Here is a 20,585-nt window from a genome sequence, read left to right as displayed (position 1 = left end):
CTAGTGAGCGACGGGTAGAATTCTTTGCGTTCAGCTTAAATACGTGGTGGAATATTGTAAGTGACAGAACAACCAGTCATTTCGTAACTATACCAGAAGGAACCAACAAATTTCTCTTGTTCTTGTCAATCCTGCTGACAAAATATTTCTTCTGTGCAGACAATAATTAAATGGCCCAAAAGGTCTGAGTTGTTAATGATTTCTAACCCCCTTTGAGATTAAAGTGATTGTAATTTTCACCCGTAAACACTTAAGGTGGTTGAGGCCATGTGCTAAAGCACCTAGCAACAACTGCTTGCTAGCTAGCTTTCACTTTCTCTCTTCTCTAGCAGAGAAGATTGGTGTGTTTTTACTTTTTCCATTCCCTCTTTTCAATCTGCTTTTTTGAGTTAGCACTTATAGTTTAAGCGTGTGAATGTGACGTTAACAGAGAAAGTGCTTTCAAAGTAACTAACGCTGTCTTATCAGACTTCTGTTGATAGGATGTCAATTCAAACCTTGTATTAGTTGGAGTTTGATGGCTTAGATTAGAGCCATATTTGAGTCCTACATCGGCTAGAGGGAGAGGCCATCTAGCATGTTATAAGTAATGGCACCACACATACATATTACCGAGGTCTTTTGGTAAAACTCCATACTTGTATTTTTCGGGTGGCTAAAGTGGGAGGAATATCGGTAATACTGACTCGTGTGAATGTGACAACCCAAGCAACGCTTGGGATTGGTGACTCTCATGCTGACTCTCACGATCGTTCGAAGTTGAAGAGCTCATTTGGAATTTGGTTGCATGTGGTCAAGGTGGAGCTCTATTTGTATTTGGATTGTAAGACGTCAATTGGTGATGGTTTGAGTCACGCCAAAGTGGAGATTGTTGGAGTTTGGTGACTTAGATTAGAGCCACATTTGAGTCCTACATCGGCTAAGGGAGAGCCATCTAGTGTTGTATAAGCAATGGCACCACACAAACATATTGCCAAGGCCTTTCGGTAAAACCTCATACCCGTTTCTCCCGAGTTGCTAAAACGGGGGGAATATTGGCAATACCGATTCGTGTGTGTGGAACCCGTTGGTGTGCTTCCGCACAACAATATTTCGGCAAGAAAGTGATTTGAAGTACTTATATATAACTTGAGTATTGTTTTCTCATCAAACTTTATTTTATCAAGATAAATATCTATGTTGTTAGATTATAAACCTAAACATATTTTTCGGCTAAAAAGTCATTCGAAGTACATCTACTTTAAGTAACTTCGCTTATCAAACTAATGTTATTAGGCTCTGAATCTAAACCACAAAATTAGATAAAAATTAACTTAATGGGTGATTCAGATTCACAATCAAAGAAAAGAAAAAGTTTTCGTATCATTTCTTTTAATAATGTTTTCGTTGCTTTCACTTCTTGTCAAATGAATCTTTTGTTTGCTTAGACATATAATCTTAAACCAAATTATTAGGGTGAACTCCAAGAAATTAACAAGTAGGACAACCAATAACTTCCTCGAGAATTTGAAAGTAGAAACCCTTAATCACTTTGCTCATATTTTTTTTCACAAAAAAATAAAGAAATAGAAAATTACAACAACCCTTGGGCAATAGCTTGATTGGTTCTGAAATTAGTAGTCTCATACACAGGAAGTTCTTCCATGTACCTTCCAACCCCAACTGGATGATTCAGCTCAAAAAGATCAGAACTTGAACAGCTCTCAGCATCATGATCACTTTCTTCATCATCTGCATTGTCGCAAAAACTTCTCACCAAATTTTGACTAACCGCCCCGGTCGTTCTGTAACTTGTTGATTTTGTGCTACGATTAAATGTGAGCAGGTCTTCTGTTCGACTCTTACCCGATTGGATCAGCTTATCATAATTACCAGGACAAGCCCTTGCATATTTTTGAAAAGAGGGTTTTGGCATCAAGCTTGGGTCTTCTTCAAACACACATTTGAGGTGGTTTGGAGGCTGAGAATCCTCACCAAGAATCACACTCACTGGGTAAAATCTAACGGACCTTTTAGTGCCATTGCTCGATTTTTTCGCTCTTGAAGACGGTTTGCTCAAGCAAGACCTTGAGAAAGTAGAAGCAGAAGCAGAAGAAGAAGGACAAGCCGATTTCGAATTCGACACATTCTCTGTAATGGTCACATCTTCCACAGCTCCAACATAACACATTTTTGGCTTCTTGACATTGCCGGAATTGAAAATCGAGTTGATGAAGCTCACAATCCGCCCGCCGGGCGAAATTGGTTGCTTCACTTTCTTCAATTCTTCATAGATTTTCAAAGCTCGTAGCTTCGTCCTTGAAAACGCACTTCCTCCGCCACTCTCAATCTTTTCCTTCTCCTCGAACTGCACGAACCTCTGCTCGACCGCCTTCGGTTTTGTTCTTGATCTGTAGCTCGAATCTGTTTCGGAAGACGAAAATGCAGCTCCCGAGCTCGACTCCGAGGAACTCGAAGCGGAGTTCGAGAACATGGAGCTGTGAACGCTCTGCTTCTCGACCCAATTCTCAATCATAATAGCCCTTCGAAGATTAACCTTCTCATTGTCTCCTTTAGTAGAACTGCTCTGTTTCCTGACCATTGCAGTCGACTCTCGAACATAACCCTGATCTCCATCTCCACCGCTCGATTCATCAATGGAGCGGTAGATGGAGTCGAGTAGCGAAGAAGAGAAAGATGGGTTTCTTCTTCGCCTCAAAAACGTTTCTTCTTTCGGTAACCTCTCCCTCACATACATCTTGATTTGCTTACACAAAATTTACAGAGAAAAAACGGAGTTTTATAGGAAAAAAACAGAGGAAACAGAGAGAGTGAGAAAAGCAGAGGACAGTGAGAAATAGTTTAAGAAGATGTGTTTGCTGGAGTGTCTGCTTAGAGAATGCCAAAAGCTGCAAAGGGCTTTTTATAGAATGCAAGTAGATCATGTGAAAAAACAAGAAAGAACAGGAAGAGGTTGCAAGTTTCCTGTTTTTTGTAACATATATACGTAAGCGATGATTATCCTGGTGGTTAGAGTCTTTTTTAACTGCACGTTGGAGTTCAAATTCCCACTCCTCTCAATACAGCTTTAAATAGTACCATCACTGGTAATGAAAAAAACATAAATATTATCTCGATCTGACTTAGGAATACAGGTCACTCATCATTAGATTTTCTATTATAGAAAATTAATAAAAGGTCTATCTTAAAAAAAAAAATTATATAAAAAAACTCTTAAACAACTTCCTTTATCATTAATGACACTTTCTTTATTATTAAGAATATTTTTTTAATTCAAAACTCTTATAAAGTGTGACTTCTTTTTTGTTTTTTGTCCTTGTAATATAAAAAATGTCCTCAATAATGTTTTTCGATAATAGAAAAAAGTTTTGTCAAGGACTTTTTATTAGTTCTTCCTTGGTATTAAGGGCGAAAAGGAAATGAATGTGATTTTCTTATTTTACACTCAATACTTCATATTAAATTTGTAAGTTAACAACTATGAATCTTTAATTACCAGACGACTAAATGAACGAAACTCATTTTTATAATCTATATGGTTTTGTTCACGTGTCTTTTGTAGTAAGGTTTGTGTACAACAAAGAACAAGTGTTGAGATTGGAAAGAAAGAAAGGCACATAGAGAAGTAGTAGGGTTATGGGAATAAGTTAGAAAGAAAGTGCCGTGCGTGCGGGTGAATTATGGTATTTGAAGGTCTTCCAGGTTGGCCTACTTTTTCTTACAAGTTACTGTTAAATTTCTTTTTGAAGAACAAAATTTCTGTGTTTGGTGGCAAGTGGTAACCTTTATTGATTCTTTCTTTTGAATGGTAAGACTAATGAGTGCAATATTTGGTTTCTTTTCCATTTTCTCTTGCTCGCCTAAGATCTTCGTTTTGAATACACGTGAAGTTCTTTTTTATATGAGTTCTTAGATTAATTTTATGGTAGATTAATTATCAATTTTTCTAATAATTGTTACACCGAAACACTATAATTTCACGAAGTGATTAAATTTGAAAAAAAAAAATTCTAGCATGAAACCTTCCGTCTCTCTTCCACATCCCTTCCTCTCTCCATCTCTCTCAATCGTTCACTTCCCTTTTCTCTTCCTAAGTTTTTTGTTTTTTCCTTGTCGCGTAGGAAAAAGGGAGAGAAATCTGTTTCAAAATTTTCACCGTTGTCGAAAAATTTCATATGAAAAAGGGTTCACGAGTTCAAGAAGAAGGTGATTCCAATTTTCGAAACAACACAATATCAATATTTTTTGTTTTGTAACTAACTAGGTAGGCCAGCAAACATGCTAAGCCTAAACCCGTGCCCCCCCCCCTTCGACCCAAAATTGAAACCAAGCTGCATCTGGGGTTTCTCCGTCACCCCCGTGGCCTGCAGCCCACTCCCGAGGCCATTTAGGGCCCTGCCTCTTACTCAAGACACCCAACCCGAGCCTAATTATTTTTGGGGTAGTATTTTTCAACCCAAATGCTATTATTTTAGCATTCTAAATAATTTTAACCCGTATGTTAATATTATTTTTGCTTCTACAATCGACCCTGTATGGCTCAATTTATTGAATTAATTAAAAGTGACCTTCAATCCATTAATCTGATAATGAATCCAAAGTTATTGACCTGAAGATCACTTTTAGACATTAACGATTCAATAATTTATTTTTATACTTTGAACCGTTGACATACTTTCGTAGTAAAGAAGCTCTCACACTTGAGTTCCTGAAGAACCTTAAATCCACTACACTTAAATCAGCATGTTGTATTCTGTGTTCTTGCATGAACCTCTCTTTTATGAACTAAACGTTCATAAACTAAATTGAACCTGTAGTTTCAAATTTAGTACCTTTGAAACCCGAAGATTTCATAAAACAATACACCCATGAAAACCTAGCGTTTTTCATGAAAACCATGTCTTAGAACTCGAATGTTCTAACTTTGATGGTAATGGATGATCCATTCCCATAGCACTAATCACAATCTTGTTCCCTCCAAATTCAATAGATTGTCGAACCGTCACATGTTCAATTTCCCTTATTTGGACATTTCTAACATAAACCACTCTATGTGGGGTACAGGACGTGAATCTCCACTTGACTATCAAGAAGCTGAGAAACCGTTGAAGCCAATAATGGCATGGAAGAGCTGAATAAGCCTCCGCCATGATCTTCATTCGAAGACTTATGCCCGAAGCATTACAAACGGAAGTACCTCTCGAACGAGGATTCCATGGCTCTTTGGCTCGCTCCTATGGACCGTCTAATCATGAAAAACATTGCCTGAAGCACACCATGATTACGTCCATGAATAAGTACAATTCTTAAGTTTATAAATCCAATCGAATTTTGACTGGAGAATACTTTTCTTGTCATTCCATGTTTCTAACTCGCCCGTGAAGCAGCAGTGTAGAAAGCGAAAGTTTACCAAATTCTTGGATCTGATTACTACCACAAACATATGATAAAATCAAGGTTTGCCAAGTTGTGGCATCATGCCCAAAGCGTGACCCTTGGCACCTAAGACCTAAAACTTCAAGAATAAAGGATAATATTCCCAAACCCTAACCCTGCAGAATTTACTTTCGTATCAATTGAATTAGGGGTAGGCAAACGGGCCCTGGACCCGTGGGTCGGGGCGGTTACAAGCGGTTCAGGGTGGGTACGGGGCGGGTTCAAAAATTCTAAATATAAAACAGGGCGGGGCGAGGCGGATCCAAAATTTTGAGGAAACAAGCCCCCAGCCCCGGACCGTTTCCACCATTGATTTAAACCACTTAAATCTACACCGTTGAGATTGAGTTCCATTTCCCAACCCCATCACAAATTCACAACAATCTCTCTCTATGTCTCAATCTCAGATATGGATCACCCATTGTTCCTATCTCTCTCGCTCATCTCTCTTAATCTCAACTTGATGTCTCTGTCTCCCGACTCCGGTTGTCGAAGATGGCGTCAACGATAGGGGTGGGCAAACAAGTACAGGAACCGCGGGTCAGGACGGGTAATCAAGGTTCGAGACGGGTATGGGCCGGTTCCTAATTTTTAAAAAGAGTAACGGGCCGGGCCGGGCTGGGGTTTTAGAATTTTAGGGGCGGGCCGGGTCTAGAAGAATAAAAAAACGGGTACTCGGGGACCCGTTTGGGTAACATCCCAATTTAAAAACATTACTGTCTCACTCTCCAAAGCTTCCCGTGAGTTCTCACTCTCGAGAACTGAGAACATTGTCAGACACCCACCCCCACTTTTCGCACCTGCTTGTACTTATCAGCTACGAAAGTCCTACAAGTTCATAATTGCATCAACATATTAAAAAAATAAAAAATTGATCTCTCTCTTTAAGTTCACCTATTGTCTACTAGGTGTGGCAGAGCCAGGGATTCTCAATCTCGATGTTTTTTCTCCCTCTCGGAGAACACACACACACACATACATCCCCAATCTCTCGATCATTCTCCCTCATTGCTCTCTTTGTTTCTTTTTCCCCATCTCTGCAACTCTCATTCCCGAAGCAGACACACCCTATCGCGACTTCCACCACAGTTTCTCACACCTTCTCGAAGACTGTCTCCCATAAAACCCACTCCCAAATTTTATTCCTTCGAAATCCCAAACAAGGCCGCTAAGATTCCCACACTCGAGTCATCGACTTGAGGCTTCCTCCCACCCACACTCTTTTTCCCCTCGACAACGATAACACCACATCACCTCACCATCGGAGAAGACGAAGATTGCGCGGCGCTGACCTCCTAATCCGGTCCGAATCGGCCAATTCCTAGCCCTTGTTCGGTTCTGCCTCTGCTCCTTCACTCACAGAAGCCCAGCTGAAACTCTAAATCTAGTCTGAATCGGTCGACAAAGCACTTGTAATTTCTTTTTTCCCCTAAAAGTCTATGTATCTTTGAGTTCTATTGCAGTTAGGGTTTTGTGAATGATGTTGCTAATCTGTGGATTACTGTTGAGAGGAATAAAATATTGTGAATTTGTTGTGAGTTGTTAGAGAATTTGAGGAAGACGACCTCAACGAGGAAGAGAATAAGAGAATTTGTTGTGATTTTGTTGGCAATGCATAAAGAAGAAGAGAGGAAGCCTACAATTTAAATTCACTGTTTCTCTTCTGTGATGAGGAAGACGACCTCAACGAGGTCATCCCTTTGTTAATTTTTTTTAGTTTTTTAATTTTTTTTTTTGTGAATTTGTTGTGAGTTGTTAGAGAATTTGAGTTTTCATTTAACATACCCTTTGTGTTTTATGAATTTGTAGCCACTGCCACCGCCACTTCCTCATTCTTCTACTTCAATCTCAGTATGCCCAAAACCAAACCAAAAAAAAAGGCCACGTTGACCCGCCCCGAACCGGCCCGTTTGAAACGGGCCGGGTTAGGTCTAGTTCCTAAACTTAAAATTCCTTTACCCGGCCTGGCCCGCCCCGTAACATTTTAAAATGGGTAGGTCCGGTTCCTTCAAATTTCAACCCGGCCCAGCCCGTGCCTAGCCTTAGTCGACGATGACATAAGGCTCCAGATCAGAGATGCTCCGAGGGACCTGAGGGATAGTAAAGATCGAAGATGGACGATGATGGCGCGACGACGATAGCGAGCTCGTCGATGATGGTAGGCTTCAAATTGACGAAGATGACGCGAATGACGTGTTTTTCGAGGACGGTCTCGGAGAATATAGTGTTGAAGGTGGGTTTTTGGACATCTGGACTTAACTTAAAGTGGTTTTTGATGACATCAAAGAACCTAGTCCAGACTATCGTCACCCATCACCGTCGGCGCGACAACCACCACCCACCACCACTATCGAGGACAATATCATCCTTGCGAGTTTTGGGTTCTGTTCTTTTTTTTTTTTTTTTTTTTTGCTGTTTATATGTTGATTGTTGTTTCTTTTCAATTTTGATGTTTTGATCATTGTTTGGTTGGTTTCGTCTGTGTGCATGATTAAAGGGGTTTGATTTGTTGATTTTGCATCTGGGTTTGCTTTGATTTATTGCCTGATGTGCAGCTGTGCTGCTTATTCTCGTATGTGGTGGGGAAGACGACCTCAACGAGGTCGTCCCTTCTATGGTTAAAAGAAAAAAAAATGATATTGGACCCGTGGACCCTGCCTGTTTTGACTTGTTTGGAACGAGTCGGGTTAGGTCTGGTTCCCAATTCTGAAATCTCATTACCAAGCTCGGCCCGCCCTGTTACTTTTTACCACGGGTAGGATTCGGTTCCTCTAAATTTAGGATCGGCCCGGCCCGTGCCCATCCTTAAATTGAATAGACCATTGGTTATGCACCTGTTCGTGCCCCTACCAATGTTGTTAAGGAGTACCATTCTAGTAGTCAATATGTGAGACTAATTTTGCTCCACCGAACACCGTTGGAAGAGCAGAATTTTGACATGGATGGCCTTGTTGGCCGAATCCCCTTAGTAAACCATTTACTTTGTGAACATTTTTCTATGTTCTTGGATTCAAGTTTGGTGTATGTTTTACTTATGGATAATCTTATTGATATTGTCCTCAAATATGAGTTAATTGAATCATGTTTCTTGTATACATGTGACCAATTCAATTAACCACGTGATTAGGTAGGAATGTGGGGAAGTTAGTTGTTTGGATGAATGCAATACTACGCACACTAACTTTACACCTAAATCACATCTCTAACAACGACTTCAGGTCTATCCAACCTGATTAAGAGCATTGACACGCTATTCGTTGTATGAATGGTACCGAATGACCATTTAAAGGACCTTAAATTCTCCCTGTCATTGAGTTTTTAAGGATATTCGAGATGACAATGATCATAAATGAAACCACTGAAGAAAATAGAGTGAATATCTTTGCACCACCTCCAAGAATAAGCCTGAAGCTTTGATTTAGGGCCAATGGGTTGTCTCCTAACTAGGAAACACACCACATGTGCCCGGCCTGGAGCCTGGTGGTTGAGTAATTTACTTGTTTTAGCACAACCTTTCGTGACACTTATGTCGAATAATGATGTTACGACGCATCTCCTTACCCGAAGTAAGGACATTGTGCCTACAAGCACACTTTACCAAGCCTGCTCATTAGGGAAATTGATTTTCTATATCATCCCTTACAAAGATACGAATCGACCCTATTTTCATAGTGGATTCAAGGGAATATATGTGGACTAATCCAACCAAAATGCGGACTATATAACTACTTATGGTTTTGGTTGATGAATCGACAAACTGGTCACATGTTTGTCCATACACATTGCTGCTAAACCCTCTGGCCGATTAAGGGTTCACCATCCTACTTATCCCTTAAGGCCTGAGAGACTGGATAATGTTGGAGAGTTTATATCGGCAGTTTTTCGATAAAGTATTACATGTGTTTTGGGTTTATATTGAACATCGAATTCCTATGTTCACCCCAAATAGCCTCGCCTAGTGATCATAAAGCACAATTTAAATGATTACCCAAATTTTGATAAACGTACCAAGTTTTCGGTTTCTGCCTAAAGCTATGCAATCTTGTACGCATTTATGTTGGTCCGCCTTGAGGCTCATTACCACCCAACCTATATGACGTTACAGTTGGTTACTGGGTACGAACCTAACGATTTTCGTATTTACGCATTTGGGTGTGCATTCCATGTGTCAAGTTGTGCCGCCGTAACGTACCAATAAGGGTCTTCAAAGAAGGATGTGAATCTTTGTTGATCATGATTCTCCTTCACACTAACTCTCTTAGAGCCCTTGCATGCGATCTATTTACCGCACATTTGCGACTTGTCACTTTAATGAGACAGTCTTCCCACTGTTAGGGGGAGATAAGAACGTCAACATTCCTGGAGAATGGCACGAATTTGTGCAGATGTTGCCTACTATGTCTCATCTCGATCCCCGTACCGCACAAGTGTGATAAGCAAGTGCGATGAATTCTAGCTTTCAGAATGTTGCTCCAGACGCATTCCTCTAATCTAGCTAAAATGACGAGATCATATACCAGCTACAAACATATCTGCAAGGATAGACGTACTCAACGGACGTCGAGTCAGCATCCCTTGAGGGTGAGCCGCACCTGTTGAACAATTTGGACGCCCCTATTAGAAGGTCCGGTACACCGGCGGATAGCCAACCAATTCGTCTTGGCCTGGAGCATAATAGATCACTCAGTTCGTAGGATTTACTTCCCTAGAAGATGAGGACATAGCACAACAACGAATCTAAACTCAATTGTTGTCTCAAATCATTTTCATCTCATGAGATTAATCCGGATTACTCCCGAGACTTGAAGTTCTTGGTCCAATATACTAGTTTGGATGAGCTAAATGGAATTGAAATAAGATTACCATCGATGATATTTTCACTTATATGGTAGCTATTGTCATAAATGAAAAGCGATGATATTGAACCATGTTCCGTTGATTAAGTGACAATGTAGAACTGATTGGACAACCGAAATTACAATCTAGGTCAAATTCCTTACCAAAGTGTGTTTGGACCTGTCGTTCCTACACTGCCCAAGGTAACCTTATTGTGTTGCAAGTGGGAAAGAAAGCGTTATGAGATGAATGAAATAGTGTGATATGATGCACGCCTTACGGCGCAAGGTTTCTCTCAAACATTCTGTGATTGATAGCAGCATTATAAAATGTGGTTAGTGTTTTCTCTATGAGGATATAGATACGGAGATTAACATGTAAGTTCCTGAAGAATTACATGGACTGGTTCAAATAGTTCTAAACCACGGAACACCCTCTTAACTCGTTTTAAGGTGTTCACTTATGGTTTGAAAAATTCGACGGATGTGGTATACCCGTCTACATGATTATTTGATCAGTTAGGGATGAATTATGCCCTTGCGTGTTAAACTATGAAGTCTTATTCCAAATTGCTAGAGTTACAATATATGTTGTTAACACGAATCTCACCAAGACTCCGAAAGAGCTTGAGAAAACTGCCTCACACCTGAAGATGGAATTTGAGTTGAAGGATCTTGGGAAAACTGGTTTATGCATTGACCCAAAGTTGAAGCATTATTCTGACGGTATTTTGGTCTACTAGTCAAACTAGGTATCACCTTTTAAGTATACCTTTGATCGTCCATACGTTATATGCAAATAAGACCCTTGAAGAGGTTATGGAATCCGAAATTCCATATCTAAAGTTCAACTATGCGCTTCGTTGTACTTAGCTCATTGTATTAAGATAGGACATCTCATTTGTTGTTAATCTTGGTAAAGATGCAGCACCGCGCCTACACGCATCCACTAAATTGGTATTAAAGACGTACCCTGAAGGTACTACGAAGGCAAATCCTAACACATCTTGAGCAGATCCAACCCCTTTGATCCTCGAAATGATGCTTGCCTTGTTTGTTATGCTGACACTAGTTACTTATCAAACCCACACAAGGAAAAATCCCCAAATGGTTATGTCTTTACCGTTAGGGATATCGCAATATCTTGGAGGTCCATGATATGACTTTAGTTGCAAAATATTCGAATCGTTCCAAGACTCAACTCACTTCACTACGCCACAAGTGAGACATGGTTAGGAGTTCTTGTTGAGCATATTCGAAGTACTTGTTGTTTTCATCCATCGTTGAGTCCCAAAGACGATCCATGAAGATTATGCGACATGTATCCACCCGACCAAGACATGATACATCAACGAAGTCAATGCCAAGACATATTGCGTCTACATCACATCAGCAAAGCATCAGGAGATTGAAGTCATGCAAGCCAATCCTAGATAACCTGGCCGACCTCTACACAACGTCACTGCTGAAGTCAACCTTTGAGGAATTGGTATGCCTAACTATTCATATGCAATGCTTGTAGTTCTCATTTGGAAATTATATCAAACTCAAGGGGAGTATCCAGAAGTATACTCACTTGATCTTAATGTACTCTTTTTCCCTATGATTAGGAGCATTTTTCCCACTGGGTTTTTGCTACCTAACTAGGTTTTAACGAGACACCCATCCTAGGCTGATCATACCCTTGTGAGCTCTTCTACTTACGTCCAAAAGACGTTAGTTTTGACTTAATGCAACTTCTCACTTTTTTCCTTAGACTATAGGTTTTTCTCCCACCTTGGGTTTTAGCATAGCGAGATTTTGTGAGTGTTACCTTTTTATGCATTCTTCCATTAATTTGAGACTCTCATTCGCTTATTGTGCCGACTACTTCATCAATTGTACTTGCTTCATCATTGAAGACTTGATGCGTCATTTACTTAAGTATTTACACACTCAAGGGGTAGTGTTGCAGTCCTATTAGATTAGGAATGTGATTGTGTAAATCCTAGTAGATCTAGAAATATCTCTTATATTCCTATTAGGAATTGATTATCTATTAAGAGTTGTAATTCTAAAAGGGTAAGGAAATAACCTTCCCTACTACTATAAATAAAGGCACAATGGGGTGGAATAACACACATCCACAATTACACATTTCTTTCTTCTCTCTACTATTGGGCACCTTCCTCTCTCTCTATGGCCTCCATAATTGTTTAATAAATTATGCCTACAACAAAACCGTAATATTAAGTGACAAAAAGAAAAAGAATCAAAAGTTGTTAATCATCCAAAATAAACTACATATTAATACAACACTGGTTGTTATCCAAAATTCTATGAAATTACCATTCAAACCCTCTATTTAAAACTGAATAGAAATAAAACTTATGAACAATTTAGTTATTACAAGAACACACATTTTGCCTTTAAAAAAAAAGTGCTACCTACATGTGATTTTAACCCTTTTATATTAAAAAAAATAAACAAAAAGAACCTCTCTCCCCTCTCTCCCGCTACCACGTTCTCTCACTCTCTTCCTTTCTCCTTCCTTTAAAAAAAATGTTTACACAATTTATGTTTGGCATATGCTAGTGTTCTTATTAAAAAAAACAAATGGGCGCAATGATTTTTTATTCAGAAATATACATAACTAACAAATTACATTCTTCAAATTTTATTTAGATATAAAACTGTATTAATATCCACAATACTGCTTTTAATTAACAAATTTAAGTAACACTTGAAATCTTTGTTGTGTTATTAGCATAATAGAAATGTTATTGTTAATAAAGGGTTTTTTTAGCCAAAATGGTCTTTGAGATTTGTATAACACATCACTTTGGTCCTGAGATTGAAAATCAATATAAATGGTCTATGAGATTGTCCATCATCCATTATTTTAGTCATTCCGTTAAAAACTCTGTTAAGTGTCCCAGAGCTCTTGACCGAAAGTTTGGGCAATTTTCAAAGCTTCGTAACTCAATCGTTTCTTGACCAAATTTGACCCATAATATATCAAATTGAAGATAGGAAAGTGTAGAACAAGATCATACCTATTTGGAAGCCCAATGATTTCCGAAGATGCCAGAAAATAGCCTGAAAGGTGACTGGTCCGTGGGAAAACTGGAAAACTCGCCGGAAACTGGGTAAAATTTAAACATTCATAACTTCTTCAATACTCAACGAAATCGAGTGATTCAAAAACTAAAATCATACTTCTCAATGAGAAGAAGATAATGATACATTTCTCAACGACTGATTCATCTTGGTTTGGCCGTAAAACGGCTTGAAAGTGACTAACTCGAAACCAAAACAGCCACGTTCGAGCCATTTTTTGGCCAAACCACGGCTATTTAGCTGTCAAGAATGATACCATTCTATTTATCATGTCTAGAAGTATAATTTTTGTTTTTGAATCACTAGATTTCGTTGAGTATTGAAGAAGTTATGAACGTTTAAAGTTTATCCAGTTTCCGGCTAGTTTTCCAATTTTTTCGCGGACCAGTTACCTTTCAGGCTATTTTCCCGCATCTCGGCAATCATTGGGCTTCCAAATAAGTATAATCTTATTCTACACTTTCCTATCTTCATTTTGATATATTATGGGTCAAATTTGGTTAAGAAACGATTGAGTTACGAAGCTTTGAAAATTGTCCAAATTTCCGGCCAAAAGCTCCGGGACACTTAACAGAATTTTTAACAGAATTACCAAAATAATAGATGGTGGACAATCTCAGAAACTATTTCTATTGATTTTCAATCTCAGTGACCATTATGACTAAAAAGCCTTAATAAAGACCCAATATCAAACAAGACTATAGCAATATATTCAAAAGACTACGCTGTAAAAAAAATTATGTCGAGAAATACAATGTAAATAATCTGTACAAGACAAATACAGATAGAATCTTGTAACTATCTCACTGGAATATAACTTTAACATATTTGATTTTCACCGGATTATAGCTTTAACATATTTGATAGTACCATAACACTTTGATTATATAAAAAAAAAAAGCCAAATAGGATAAATGATATTTGTGATCATAAGGTATTTGAAAGATATTTTATGTGCCAAAAAAAACTCGAATTTAAATTTTCATAGTGTAGTCCGTTAATAAATTTAGTACAAAAATGATTTTTCCGTTAACTATCTGTTAATAGTAAAATTGTTCTTCCACGTGTGCACCATCTCCTCCCCTACGCAACCTCCAAACTCACTTCGCGCAAGAGAAAAGAGAGACCATTTTCAGTTTTCCACAGAGCTGCCACCGCAACCATGGCGGCCACCGTGTCTCCGTGGGCCAAACCCGGCGCCTGGGCCCTCGCCGCCGAGGAGCAGGAAGCCGAACGGGAACAGCAAGCCAAAGAGTGTTTAGGGTTTAGGTACTGAAAGCCTAGTAACTAAATGCAATTAAGTACTGAAAACCTAGTAATCTACACCAACCTTGTAGTTCCATCGAAGACTGGAGGCGGGTCCGATTTAGAAGTAAGAGCTGGTGGAAGAACCTCTTGCCCACTTCCCACATAAGAACAAGAAGACAAAAAACAAATAGGTTCACTAATTTATGAAGATGGAGACTTTTACAATTCTAGCAATTGGGTTCTTGAAAACAGAGAAGAAGGTAAGAACTTTGGTTTTTACTGTACTAAATTTCCCATTTACTGTAACATACCCAGTCGCCATAGTTACAGAGATTGAAGCTCTGGTTTTCTTTCCAGGGGAAGCTCGAAGACGAAGCTTGGGAGGAGACGATACGGCGGCGTCTGGAAATCTGGCTATCACTGATATCTTGGAGAGAGAATCTGAGATGCCCAGGCGCCGGGTTTGGCCTACGGAAACACGGTGGCCACCATGGTTGCGGTGGTAGCTCTGTGGAAAATTGAAAATGGTCTCTCCTTTTTCTCTTGCGCGAAGTGAGTTTGGGGTTGCGTAGGGAGATGCAGGAAGAAAAAGGTGCACACGTTTAAAGTACAATTTTATCCATGTATTAACATATAGTTAACAAAAAAATCATTTTTGGATTAAATTTGCTAACGGAGTATACCATATGAGTTTAAATCCAAATTTTTTTAGCACATGGATTATCCTCCGAATACCTTATGACCACATGGATCGATTTGGCCTATAAAAAAACTACTTTGTGTTTAATCCAGTGCTCCAGCATTTGAAATATAGGAAAGAGGTTACTTGAAGTGAACGAGAGACATTTTTTATGAAATGCTTGAGAAGTAGTCTACATCTTATATATATTAAATCCTGATATAATTAACATGACGTGACAAGTTCTTTGAGTGAAGCTACATCCACAAAACATGTTCATAAGAATTTTGCATATTCATTTACTGTAACTAGAGTTTGTATAAGCATGTAGAAGCAGACGATTTGTAGTTCAATTGCTTAAAAGTACTTACATTTGCACCCGAATTCCTAATGTCGACTCTTCTCTTTGCACTATCATTAAATTTTTACTTCAATTTATCTCGGCTTCTCTTTTCTTTTTTTTTCTTTTTTTTCAAATCCTGGGCTTCTCTTTTTTGGTATGACCAATTTACTTCCCCTCCAACATTTTCACAGCATATAAAAATGCACTTAACTTTTGTCCAAAGAAAATGCAGTTAACAGAAAAAAGAAGTGCCACAGGTACGATCGAACGAGAGAAGAGAACATATCCTTGATTTGGTATTGACATACACATGTTTTTAACTCCTGAACCGAAATTCGGATACAACTGATGCTCTTCATCCACCAATAAACAGAAAAATTAACAAAATTAAGACTATGACCCAACCCCTCCCCCCAAAACCAATCCCGTACGAATATTTTGGATCATGAACTGGGGAAGCTTGATATTCATCCCTCCGAACGTCATGAGTTGCCAATGGCACCCATTTAGATATCTCTATAGACAAGGCTTTACCAGTATGGAAAAACCGAAAAAGAAAACCAATCCACGAAAGCAACACCTCCTCAAGTTTTCTGGAAGCCACCCGATTTTCTCAATCACAAGTATTGTTCGTGTATCCTTGCCCGATTCTCTTCCCACCACAATCTGGCATGCATCTCCCCAAATTTCTCTCGGCTGCACCGCATGAATATGAAAGGATGTCAAATATTCATGCCAAAGTCAATATAATTGTAAATCATGACAATAAACAAGCACGAAAAAAAAAAGATAATTGCATTTCTACACTCGAAAATGTTTAATGTTAGACATATGAAAAGCACTAGTGGAAGCAGAAATTATTGCAGTAATATTGATGTCATATAGTTGATGATAGGGTTTCATATCACTGGCAATTTAAGTCCTAATTGTCAGTAAGCTGAACACCTCAAGTATGATATAATGCCATGTGGGGACCCGGTGTCAAAAATCAGCCTACTTGACAAAAGAAAAGCATTCACTATGCTCGAAATCTTGCAATATTTCTACAAAGCTACTGTAATGAACAATTATCGTGAAGTCAACCTTAGTTGCAACTTTGAATCCCTGTCCAGTGAGGATTAAAAGCATAAGCAATCCGATGGATGTTCATTAGATGGGCAACAAGAATAGTAAAATTTTGAGTCCAAATCATATGCACAACCGTTTTGATAAAACGGCAAGCATACATTGGCGGGATTATGGTCGTTTTGGGGGGTAAAATTTATAAACTTACTAATTTTAAAGAATACAACGTCGATAGGTATGCATCGCATATTTTCTTTATAAATTCCCTACTCTTTTGGTTAGTTGATAGTCTAACAGAAACAAGTTGATGTAACTGTACTCAATTTCTTACTAGTAAACGGTTGTAGCCCATTGACCAAGTTGTGAATTCAAATAAGCAATATTATACTAGAGCTGCATTGAGTTGTTACGGACATTACCTGAATCTGACCCGTCTAAGCTCCCGTTTGCCCCCTGGTAATGCTCTGATAGTGATGTAAACCCCTGGCTCATCCTGTTCAACCCATTCAGTCTCCATATCGCTGGCATTGCTGATCGATAGCTCCCCTGAGCGATCTGCCTCCCTTGATGAACTACTTCTGATAGAAGCATCCATGGATGATGTCTCTGTCTTGGTCCCGCTTATGCTGGAGAGTTTTGGGGTGGAATTGACACCGCCTGAATCGCAGTAATGGCGGGACTGCATTGGGTGATGATCAAGTGAATCTGATGATGAGTAGCTCATAGCCATCCCTGTGGGACGATACAGGTTGCGAGGTAAGCGTTCTCTGGTTAGTGGTGGAGTTACAGGGCTGGCTTCAGCAGATTCCATCTTTGAACTCTGCAACAAAGAGAGGAACAAGACATCACTCATATGAGAAGAAAACAACATAACTTATCATTGAATATGATACTCTGTAAGTACTAAGGCTGAACTAGAATTGTCATCAGAAACCTAGTATTGCCTTCAGATAACAACATAGAATCGCCATTGTAATTGAATTGCCACAATGCTATTTCTCATACATAACTTGGGGCTTACCTCATCTTCTGATCTAGCCGGGGTTGGAAGCGGGAAAGCATTCCGGTTAAACCTTTGAACATTGTAAAGTTCCATGACCCTATCATAGTTGTCAGCCCACCACCTCTGAGCTTGCCATTTGTTGAAAATCTCTCGACTAGTCAGAGAAGATAAAACAAGAATTAAGAATCTCTCATGTCGTGAAATTACAGCATAAGAAGCGAGAACAAGAGGCACGCCACAAGCACAAACCAGTTGAAAGCATTCGTTTTCTGTAACTAGGGCATTATGATCAGTTTCTACAATAATTAGCAAGAAAGAATCATACATTACTTGTTACTAGAGTTTCATTTTATCTTCCACTTGAAAAATCACATGTTACTGTTAAATATGTTACGCCACTTCGAATTGGGCGCGCAACGCCTTTTGACAAAGCGGATCAAAGTGAGAACACAACTCCAAAAAAGGCAAAGCTATACTTGGGTGCATGGAATAAAGTGGTCTCCAAAGTTGGCCAAATTGGCTTTTCTAGCAGTGCCTAGCCCATCAAACCCAATAAGTGCTTTTTTTTCAAAAGCCGATCAATGCAAAACAAAATCGATTCGAATACTAAATTGACATGAGTGCACTGACCAAACAAAACAAAACAAAAGCAACCCCATTTCTGTTTTTGTCTCTACGGCAACCAGAAACCCACTGTTGTGAAAATCTAACATTGGGTGTTCACATTTTGTCACGTACGTAGTTTTCGGAATCACAGTAGTCCTCCTGCGTCGCTGTAAAATTTTAGGGGACAAAAAATGAAAGAAAAATAATGGGAGCAAGAAAAGACAAAGGCAACGGAGAATCGGGCAGGCGTGGTAGAATTTTAGAAAAAGAAATCTAAAGGGCTTCTCCGACATGACGACACAATCAGTGAAAAAGCTTCCTAACGCAATCAAGACTGGCCCACCCACCACTTCAATCCTCACCATCACTCCTCCCCCTTTGGACTATTCTTTGCTTTTGCCATCAGGCGTGAATTTTACTGGCCCCTGTGGGGGCCCATCCCGGCCCCACTAAATGGTTCATATTGAATAGAGGGATGGAGGTGCATAAGGGCACGTTTGGACGTGCACTAGCAGCTCTTACGAAAATATGAAACATTATACTCTGTATTTTAATCTATTCGACTCTACATTCCGTCCAGGGTGAGACATATCATATCGAAGTTTTTCTCGTACACTATGGGTTTAACATGTTTAGGAAGAGGTAGTAGCTTAAGTGTAAAGAGCAATTATCCTTCCAACCCAAGTAACTATTCAAATTGCCCGTCCTCTTATATTGCTTGTATTTTATTTCTAAATTTGGAAATTTTAGATTGCAAAATAAGATGATATGAATTTTGGAGTGCGAATGATATTTTCCGAAGCAAATAATAACAAAAAAACAATTGCCAATTAAATTTTAAAAAATCAGGAAAACAAGCATCCAAACATCACCTAACTTACTGAAGCATGACAAAAATCAAATCCCGACACCCACCGTTGGATCAGAATCTCCGACTGAAATCAGACCGTCTAATTTTTTCGAGGGAGATTTATTTACCTGAACCGAATGCTCTTCAGATCGTTCCCGCCACGTGGCAGGGAGACGAACGTGATGAGAACTCCGGGCTCCACCTGGGCCACCCATTCCTTGGGCTCGCGCTCTTCCACGAACACGACTGGGTCGACTCGCCGCCCGCTGGCCGAGTTAGGCGTCCCCTCGCCGCTGGAGATCCCTTTCAGCCTCGCCTCCATCTCCTTTCCCCAAGTCCTCGGTGTCGTCGAGCTCGAGCTCCCGGTCCGCCTGTACGACCACCTGAACCGCTCCGAGTCGGCGTCCGACTCGCCGTTCCCCTTGAGCCGACTCTGATTCGCCGTCACCGGCCCCACGCAAGGGGCGCAGTGCCTGTAGGCTCCCGACGCCTTCAATGCCATGTCCTTGAGCTGCAAAATTCGAACCGCCGAAACCGCCAATCACAACAATTCAGGTCGATACATACATACCCGTGTACGTACAGGTTAGGGTTTCGAGTTAGTACCTGAAACGTGAGCGACTTAATGGCGGCTTGCTGCTTGTGACTGGAGGAAGCCGGAGTGTTGGTGGAGTCGGACATCTCGGGCTGACTCAGTGAGTCGTCGCCGAGTTTCTTCGGACGAGCTATGCACGTCAGCATTGCGATTGCGCCGCGCGCACTTGGTCTTCGTAATTCCCAGAGAGAGGAGAATGGAAACGGAATGCTGTTGCGAAACGAGGTCGTTTCGCGTCTCCTGGAGCCGGACGGATGGAATTTGGAGATGAAAAAGAAGGCGTGGGGAAGGAAGGGCGGGATGAGTGAGTGCTGCAACTGTCAGCTATCAGAGAGACGACTGAGACAGAGTCCTTAAATGCCACCTTAAATTACGCTACCAGAAACAAGATTCCCCCATCAAAATTTATTTAGTTAGAAAGAAAAAAAAAACATGAATAATAATTATAAATTGAATTAAATTAAAACAAAAAAAGAGAGTAGGGTTAACCTACCAATATTATAGTTTCAGTGTCATCGGAGTTAATGGTGATGTGGTAGTGACGAGTGAGGGGAGAGAGAGAGAGAGAAGAGAGATGGGGAAAGAGAGAGGAGTGTGGTGTGTTTTCTTTTTGGCTCGAGGCTCGCTGATTGGCTATAACGGGAAGCTGCTGCTTTTACCGGGTACCGGGTGTTTACCGGCTTGGATTATTTTGTCCTTTTAACCAAAATGCTCCTGCATAACAGCATAATTCATCATTTTAGTTTCTGAAATTATTTGACAAAAATTAAGGGTATTTTTGTTATTTTATTTTTACTTAATAGAGATTTTTTATTGAGAGATCAAA

The 20,585-nt window shown here is 39.8% G+C and overlaps 2 protein-coding genes across 4 annotated transcripts; both read right to left on the bottom strand.

Annotated features, from left to right (window-relative positions):
* Nucleotides 1–1,573: 1,573 nt before the first annotated feature.
* On the bottom strand, nucleotides 1,574–2,737 carry LOC126602731 (protein BIG GRAIN 1-like C). Its single transcript, XM_050269620.1, has one exon. It carries the CDS (start codon nucleotides 2,735–2,737, stop codon nucleotides 1,574–1,576), a length of 1,164 nt encoding a protein of 387 aa, XP_050125577.1.
* A 13,168-nt stretch (nucleotides 2,738–15,905) lies between these two features.
* Nucleotides 15,906–20,368, bottom strand: LOC126605804 (protein Brevis radix-like 4). 3 transcript variants are annotated; one of them, XM_050273247.1, is made up of 6 exons: nucleotides 20,253–20,368; nucleotides 19,771–20,134; nucleotides 19,293–19,675; nucleotides 17,727–17,862; nucleotides 17,125–17,525; nucleotides 15,906–16,336 (listed from the first exon to the last, which is right to left on the bottom strand). In XM_050273247.1, exons 2-6 carry the CDS (start codon nucleotides 19,903–19,905, stop codon nucleotides 16,258–16,260), a joined length of 1,134 nt encoding a protein of 377 aa, XP_050129204.1. In that variant the 5' UTR covers nucleotides 19,906–20,134; nucleotides 20,253–20,368; the 3' UTR covers nucleotides 15,906–16,257. The 3 variants fall into 3 exon arrangements, with proteins under 3 accessions (XP_050129204.1, XP_050129206.1, XP_050129205.1); XM_050273249.1 differs by having other exon boundaries at nucleotides 19,771–20,083; XM_050273248.1 differs by having other exon boundaries at nucleotides 19,771–20,123; nucleotides 20,253–20,362.
* Nucleotides 20,369–20,585: the final 217 nt, after the last annotated feature.

This window comes from Malus sylvestris, chromosome 15 (assembly GCF_916048215.2).
Source record: "Malus sylvestris chromosome 15, drMalSylv7.2, whole genome shotgun sequence".
NCBI classification, from domain to species: domain Eukaryota; kingdom Viridiplantae; phylum Streptophyta; class Magnoliopsida; order Rosales; family Rosaceae; genus Malus; species Malus sylvestris.
Note: the sequence above shows the minus strand (reverse complement) of the source record. Positions and strands in the feature narration are given on the sequence as shown.

Bases quoted from the DNA above. Each gene is read 5' to 3' on its own strand.
- LOC126602731 (XM_050269620.1), bottom strand. From the start codon at position 2,737: ATGTATGTGAGGGAGAGGTTACCGAAAGAAGAAACGTTTTTGAGGCGA.
- LOC126605804 (XM_050273247.1), bottom strand. From the start codon at position 19,905: ATGCTGACGTGCATAGCTCGTCCGAAGAAACTCGGCGACGACTCACTG. The intron at 17,863-19,292 runs GTAAATAAATCT...TTCTCTGACTAG, and splicing joins CTGAAGAGCATTCGGTTCAG to TCGAGAGATTTTCAACAAAT. The intron at 17,526-17,726 runs GTAAGCCCCAAG...TCTTTGTTGCAG, and splicing joins CGGCTAGATCAGAAGATGAG to AGTTCAAAGATGGAATCTGC.